Genomic DNA, 7,627 nt, shown 5'->3' on the forward strand with positions numbered 1-7,627 from the left:
TTTTTTTTAACAATGTCTTTGTGTTTCAAAATTTTTTTTTTTTTTTTTTTTTTTTTTAAGGCAAGGTCTTGCTGTATAGTTCAGGCTAGCCTTATATGCACTATGTAGTCCAGGCTTTCCTTGAATCAAGGCAATCCTGACAAATCCTGACAGCCTCCCGAGAGTGTTGGGATTACAGGCGTGTGACACCACCCCTGGCTCTTAACCCATTCTTTTTTTTTTTTGTGCCCAGGATCAAACTCAGGTCCTTGCACTTTCAAGGCAGGCAGTGGAACTACTGAGCTAAATCCCCAGCCCATTTTAACCCATTCTTTACATAGTGCTTCCAAAATAAGCTCTCCAAAAATTATAAATTTGCTCATCTCTTCAAAGACAAAAGGTCCTTCAGCCTGGCACCCAAGTTTCTCCAATATGGTCTCCTCTTCCCCAGTCATACCTCCATTATCCTCTATCCTATAGTCAGCCTTAACACACCTTGTACCTCCCTGATTGATTGAGACAGAGTCTCTCATGCTGGCTTGAACTCCTGGGCCCAGATGACCCTGTAGGCTCAGCCTCCAAAGTAAGAACTTTTCATGATCCTGTAATAAGCCCAGTTTGTTCCTGTTTCTATGTTGGGAATGCCTTTGCTCTTCCCTTGCAAACACTGTCTTTTTTTCAAGATTCAGCTTAAGGACAATCTATTTTTAAGCTTTTTTACACTATTCTGCCATCCCTCGTGTATCCTGTATAGATATCTTATTGTATAGATTTGTCTGTCTGTCTCTGCCATTAGTCAAGGATTGGGATCATACCCGATTCTTGTTTGCTAGTACAGTGCCTGGCATAGACTGGATACCCAAATGACTACTGAACTAATGCAAGTTGGGCTTAATGTGGAAGTCTGAAACTTCTATAGGCAATGTCAGTTCATCCTAAAGGAATTTTCCAGGCCCTGAGACCCTTCATAGTGCAGAAAATAGCCTGGGTAGGTGCACATGTACAAGTCACGTTCCTGGGAGGTAGACTTGCAAAATGAGGCCCAGGTGAGTATTCCAGTAGATGTACTTTTCATTCCATCTTTCCTCAAGTGGCTGTAGTTTCAACCCATGGGTTTTACTGCTCCCTCTCTATGGGGATTACTGAGCCCTGCATCCCTTAACCCTGTTCCCTCAGGCAGGAACCATCGAGGAGAAGATCTTCCAGCGGCAGAGCCACAAGAAGGCGCTAAGTAGCTGTGTGGTGGACGAGGAGCAGGATGTGGAGCGGCACTTCTCTCTGGGTGAGCTGAAGGAGCTGTTTACCCTGGATGAAGCTAGCCTTAGTGACACACATGACAGGTAGGTGGAGTACATTTGTCATCGTCTTTGAGCTACCTGCACAGCACAGAAATGAGATGTGTAGTGACCTCAGTTCTGTCCTCATCCAGGCTACAGTGCCGCCGATGTGTTAACAGCCGTCAGGTCCGGCCACCCCCTGATGGTTCTGACTGTACTTCAGACCTGGCTCAGTGGAACCACAGCACTGATAAGCGGGGTCTGCAGGATGAGGTACTCCAGGCTGCCTGGGACGCTGCCTCCACAGCCATCACCTTCGTCTTCCACCAGCGATCCCATGAAGAGCAGCGGGGGCTTCGCTGATAACCAGCTGATCTAGGTGTAGCTGTTAGAGGAAGGATACAGGGAAAGGGGCTCACTGCCACACCATACCCTGCTGAATTTTGTTCTCTGGGAGAAAATCATCAAGAAGGGCTGTATGATGTTTGCCCAAAATTTATTTTATAAGAAAAACTTTTTTTAGGTTAAAAAAAAGAAAGGAATAAAGGTATGAAAAGGGACTGAGGCCTGGAAGCAGTGTGGTAAGCCCAGGAGGGAAGAGGCCTGCTAGTGGGCACTCCTACACTTCTCTAAAGCCTGGGTACCTGCTTGAGGGAAAGCAGGAACCCTAGGGCAAGGGGTGAGAACTGTCCTCAGTGACAGTGATGACCACTATATCCTCCTGGCCTAGGGTTCCCAGAGTATTGAGTAAGGTGCCCAAAGGCCCTAAACCCAGCTATGGGAATGCCTTAGCTGGTCTACATTGAGGCCTCCAGGACCTCAGTGCAAGGGAAGATGAAAAAGGAGAAAAAAAGTGACAGAGAAAAGACAGAATTGATGGTGGGGATTCTGGGCAGCCCATGCCTCAGCCATTACTGGCTGAACATGGGCCTGTGAGGTATGGGCCCCGTCACATGGTGCTGACGTAATCTGCGAAGGCCTGGGAGGAGTCCCATGAGTCGCTAACCACATGGCAGGTGGCCCGGAGCCGCCGGATGGCTTCCCTGGCTGTGACTGCATCCTGGTCCAGCCAGTTCTGGAAGAGGCGCAGGTGACCAAAGGCTCCACGGCCCCAGCGCTCCAGCCGCTTGGCAAACTCCAAAAGCCCATCTGGCTTGATGCAGTTGGAACTGGTGGAGACGAGATGGATTAGATATCCAGGAAGCAACTGATCCCTGATCTATAGCTCTGTGGTTCCATCCCCCCAATGTACCTGATGTCCAGCTGACAGAGAGAAGAGGAAGAATCCTCTGAGAATACATCTGCCAGAGCCAGCAGGCCAGCATTTCCTGGAGAGAAGGGGAAAAGTGCCCATTATCTCCATCCAAGCATAGAGAACAAGGGTATCTCAATCCAACTCTCGCTGAGGAGAAGCCCTGACATTTTTCTAGTGGAGAGGTCTATGCCTCTACCCAGGGAGTTTCTTCAAAGGCCTGGCTTCTCCCCCTCTCCCTCCCTTGGGTCCAGCTCCCACCCAGGCGGTTCCCAGGCAGCCGAAGGCCCTTCAGTGTAGAGTTGCCCTTCATAGCAGCAACCATCTCAGGCAGAAATTGGGCTGGGCGCTTCTCAAACAGACGGCAGAAGGAGAAGGTTATCTCTGTGAAGAGAAATTAAGAGCAGGTTTGGATGGCTGCATTAGGATTGGTGCTTCCCCTCCTGCCCCAAATGGTTCAAACACAGGACTGAGCCTAAGTGTTACTAGAAGGAGGATCTCTGCATGGACAGTCCTCCATTCACATCCTTTCCCTCTCTTATCCACTGACCATTCTATGCAGAGATGGGGTTAGGGAAGTCAGTGAGGGGAGCTTGGCACAACACATGTATTTTTACCCCCACCAGTACTTCTGTCAGCCCATGAAAGGTTAAAAAAAAAAGTGGGTGAAGTACTCTAAAAGTGAGTAATTTTCCATGCTTGTAGAGCTGAGTTACAAATTTTTAGAAGGAAGGTCATGTAGATTATATATCTTACAGTTGAACAGTGAGACAGCAGTAGAGCCACAATGAAGACCCAGTATGCCCAGGTTCTAGATTAGGAAATTACCTTGAAGAGTCAGATTCTGTAGCAAAAAGAGCACCTCGCTTTGACAGTCAGCCAGATTCATATCATGGAAGCTCAGCCTCTTCAGGGCCAAGTTGTACTCTGGATAGGAGGCAGAGACCATGGGCCTTAGCTTTTCCAAAGAACACTGCTAGCTAGCTGCCCTCCCTCCTTCACCATTCTGGCTGGGTCCTACCTTTGAGTGTCTGCAACACAAGTCCAAAATCCTGGGGAGAGGCAAAGGTGGCACTATCCAGGGACAGCTGCTGTAGAGAACCCGAGGCCTTGAGAACAGAGCAGAGCAGTGGGGCTGGCTGGGCTCCTCGTGGAAATCCCATCTCCAACTGCTCAAGGCAGTTTTCTGGATATGATAGGGAGAGAAGATTCCAGCTGGCTATCTACCTCATCCCCAATAGCAGGTCCCACTGTTGGCTTTAAGGGAGAAGCTAAAAATAGTTTATCCATCCAGTTGTCAGTCACTGTACTTGGTTCTGGGAATAGAGCACTAAATATGAGATTTGGTCCTTGTCCTTATAGAGGTTTCAGTCCAGGAAGACTACATCATTCAGATGTAGGCAAATATGATAGAGTGTATGTGCAGCATGGTAGGACAGGCATATAGGAACTAAGGGAACGTAGAGCAAGGGGACCTAGTTTGGTCTAGGTTCAGATCTCTTCTGGAAACTAAACTGCCATGGTCACTACTGGGCTTATGGTGGTCTGAGCCTTATCCAGCCAAGGTTATAAAGAACAGTAGCCTCTCAAGGGGAAACAGATTCCAGATGAGCCAGAAATGAGTCAAAGGCAGACCTGGAGTGGAGATCCTTCCCCCTTCCCCACACCATTGCACTTGCACATTTGTGTAGAGACATGTGTGTGTACACATTGTGCTTCACCTGGTATCTCCTCATCTCCAATTATGTGGCCGGGGGCCCCAGCATTCCCTGGCACAGCAGGGTTGTCCCGCTGACTTGGATGATCAACACGAATGGAGAGAACCCGAAGCAGGGGCAGGGCTCGAACAATGGCACGTGTCAGCTCCAGGATGGGCAGTGGTGAGAATAGGTCACTGAGATGTAGGGCACGGAGGCGGCATCCAGCCTGGCCTGACAGGGCCCTCAGGCTGTCCAGCAGGCGGAAGATGTTAGAGCCCAGGCCTATGGCAGGAAAGAGTAAATCAATCAGGTGGGTGTCAGCAGGAGTAACATTCAGAAACAACTTCAAATATTTCTATTGCTTACTCTTGAAAATCTCTTGAGATTTGGATCAGATTTAAAAAACTTGTCTAGATTAGTTGTCTATCTTGCTTTTTTCTCAGGTAATTACACTCTGATACTTTGATGCCTACTGTATTAGGCTGTGCCTTCAAGAAGAATCAAGGCATAGTCCCAAAATAAAAGATGTGATAGGGATGCATGTGACTATCAGGAAAAAGATAGGCCCAAGGAGAACCACAGGTCTGCAGACCTGAGTTCTGTGTATTGTCCTGAAAAAGCTGGGTCTTCGGAGGATCAAAAGTTTGAAACCAACCTAGGCAACTTAGATCCTCGGGCTGGGGATTTAGCTCAGTGGTTCCGCTGCCTGCCTCGCAAGCATAAGGACTCGAGTTTGATCCCCGGTACCAAAAAAAAAAAACAAAAACATAGACCCTGTACACCAAAAGAAAAAAAGGGTGGGTATAGCTCTGATAGAGCACTCCTGAGTTCTATCCCTGGAACTGCAAGAAGCCAGACCTTGAAAGAAGGAAATTTTTTGGGTTTTTTTGGGAGACAGTCTGGCTATTTAGTTCAGACTGTTCTTGAACTCACTATAGAATAACTCGCCTAGGCTGGCCTCAAACTTGCAGTGATCTTCCTGCCTCAGCCTCTCAGTGCTGGTATTACTGGCATGCACCACCACACCTGGCCTAAATTATGCTTATTATCACAGGCAAATAACATCTTGGAACCCATTCCATCCCTCATCTCTTGGACAGTGGGCATCTGTTCATTTATTCAACTAAAGTTTACCCAGCACCCACCAAATACGTTTTTTTGAGACAGGGTCTCACTGTGTAGTTGAGACTGACCTGGAACTCACTATGTAGCCCAGGCTGGTCTCCAACTCACAGTGATCCTCCTGCCTCAGCCTCCTGAGTGCTGGGATTACAGTTGTGCGCCACCACACCTGGCTCCAAATATGGGTTTTTGCTAGATCTAGTGAGCAACACATAACTGTGCTTGCCTTTATTACTGGGGGCGGGGCGGAATGTGATAGGAACTGGAGAGCAAGGTACAATGGAAGTACAAAAGCTGACTACCTAATATCTAGTCTGGCTTGTATCAGTAAGGGCTTCCCAGCTGTCCTGAAGAATAATAAAGGAGAATAACTAGCAGAGAAAATGACATAGAGGCCTGAAGGAGGGATGGCAGGTTTTAAGAATTGAGAAATATGGTCAGTGTATAAAGTTTAAGAGGGGAAGCATTCAACATACAACTACAGTATATAGGTAAGCAGAAGGAAAAATATGAATTGTTACTGGATGACCCATTCAGATCTGCATATTTAAAAGAGTTCTTGTGCTGTACTGCAGGAATCAGGAGGAACTGTTGACGTGATGGACTGAGGTGAGGAATACTAAGTGGATTTGAAAATACAAAAACATGACCTGGTGACTAAATAGATATAGAGACAATCGGCTTTCTTTGGGCAACTGATTCAACTATGCTGTTACTCAGAACAAGAGGAGCCGTACAGTCAAAGGTGTGTCCAGGTTGCACTTGAGTCTGGGGAGATTGTGGGTTATGAAGGGGTAATGTCTGGTGCTGGCAACTTAATCCTCTTGGTATTTGGAGGTGCGCCTTTGGAAGGTAATTAGGACTAGATAAGTCATTCAGGTGGGGACCCCATGGTGGCATTAGTTACTTTAGAAGAGGGAGAGACCTGAGACCTGAGGTAGCATACTTGCTGCTTCGTCACGTGATACCTTCCATCATGTCAGGATGCAGCAAGGAGGCCTTCATGAGATGCTGGTATCATACACTTCAACTTCCTGGCCTCCAGAACCATGAGTTAAATAAGGTTTTTTTTGTTTTGTTATTTTGAGACAGGGTCTCACTATGTAGTTGAGACTGACCTGGAACTCATTATGTAGCCCAGGCTGGTCTCAAACTCACAGCGATACTCCTGCCTCAGTCTCCCAAGTGCTGGAATTACAGGCATGTGCCACCATGCCCGGCGTCTTAGGTATTTTGTAATGGCAACAGGAAACAAATCTAAGATAGCAATCTTAGGGGCTACTTAGTCTAGGGGAGTCACATGCCACTTCTCATAGAGAGGGATGGTCTCTAGTGATCAGAGATATTTTTTAGGATTTAAGCAGGAGAAATAAGACAGGGACTCAGTGCCTAGGAGAGTGAGATTAAGGGTGTAAATGGATGACTACAGTTTTCTTCTAGCTAGGTTAGTGGTTCTCAAACTACAGTGTATTAAAATTCTCTGGAAAACATGATAAAATGCCAGTCTATACTATTTAGTTGGATTGGGGTAGGGCCTATACATCTGCATTTTTAAGAAATTCCTGCAGTGACTCTAACATTGAAGTTTGAAAAACTTTGATCTAAAGAGTTTGCTGATACCTGTCTATAGAATGGTTTTGGAGACACTATGGGATAATGATGGATGAGTAATTGTACCCAGCTGGATAAATGCATCAGGAAGTTCAGGAGAAAGATTTGGGATATATCATAAAATGGAGAGTTGGCCACTGAAGTTAAAGGATGGGTGAAATCCAGAAAGGCTGTGTAAAAGTGAGAGAGCTCTAAGGAACTCTGAAGTTAGGAGATAAGTGAAGGTCACAAGTGGTGGCATACACCTGTGATCCTAGGACTGGGAGGCAGAAGTGAGAGGATTACTGCAAGTTTGAGGTCAGCCTGAACTATATATATAGCAAGCCTGTCTCAAAAAACCAAAACAAGGGCTGGGATTTAGCTCAGTGACACCGTGCCTGCTTTGCAAGTACAAAGTCCTGAGTTTGATCCCCGGTACCAAAAAAACAAAACAGGAAAAGAGATAAAGGAATTTCAAAGAGTTAGGAGAGAAAGATTTTTCAGTAGTGAAAGTTTTTCACAAAGATAATAGCAAAGCTACCAAGAGTATATGTAAGATGAGGATTTAAAAGTATATGTTGTTGGTCTGGGGATTTGGCTCAGTGGTTCCACTGCCTGCCTTGCAAGTGCAAGGGCCTGAGTTCAATCCCTGGTACCAAAAAAAAAAAGTATATGTTGTTAGCCTGAACCACATACAGTGCAAGACC

The 7,627-nt window shown here is 46.5% G+C and overlaps 2 protein-coding genes across 4 annotated transcripts in view; one reads left to right on the forward strand and one right to left on the reverse strand.

The window, feature by feature from the left end:
• Positions 1 to 1,642, forward strand: part of Rad54l (RAD54 like) — a 28,603-nt gene extending 26,961 nt beyond the window's left edge. For all 3 annotated transcript variants that reach the window (XM_010610211.3, XM_033767280.1, XM_033767281.1), the window contains 2 exons: positions 1,156 to 1,319; positions 1,409 to 1,642. In XM_010610211.3, coding sequence (XP_010608513.1) covers positions 1,156 to 1,319; positions 1,409 to 1,619 — 375 coding nt within the window. In that variant the 3' untranslated portion in view covers positions 1,620 to 1,642. The remainder of the gene's footprint in view (positions 1 to 1,155; positions 1,320 to 1,408) is intronic.
• Positions 1,643 to 1,764: 122 nt separating this feature from the next.
• Positions 1,765 to 7,627, reverse strand: part of Lrrc41 (leucine rich repeat containing 41) — a 20,015-nt gene continuing 14,152 nt past the window's right edge. The window contains exons 5-10 of the mRNA XM_010610209.3: positions 4,230 to 4,490; positions 3,530 to 3,694; positions 3,337 to 3,435; positions 2,770 to 2,892; positions 2,509 to 2,584; positions 1,765 to 2,425 (exon numbers count right to left, since the gene is read on the reverse strand). Of these exons, the coding sequence (XP_010608511.1) occupies positions 2,206 to 2,425; positions 2,509 to 2,584; positions 2,770 to 2,892; positions 3,337 to 3,435; positions 3,530 to 3,694; positions 4,230 to 4,490 (944 nt within the window). The 3' untranslated portion in view covers positions 1,765 to 2,205. The remainder of the gene's footprint in view (positions 2,426 to 2,508; positions 2,585 to 2,769; positions 2,893 to 3,336; positions 3,436 to 3,529; positions 3,695 to 4,229; positions 4,491 to 7,627) is intronic.

Source organism: Fukomys damarensis, unplaced genomic scaffold, assembly GCF_012274545.1.
Source record: "Fukomys damarensis isolate Sample0158 unplaced genomic scaffold, DMR_v1.0_HiC HiC_scaffold_23, whole genome shotgun sequence".
Lineage (NCBI taxonomy): Eukaryota > Metazoa > Chordata > Mammalia > Rodentia > Bathyergidae > Fukomys > Fukomys damarensis.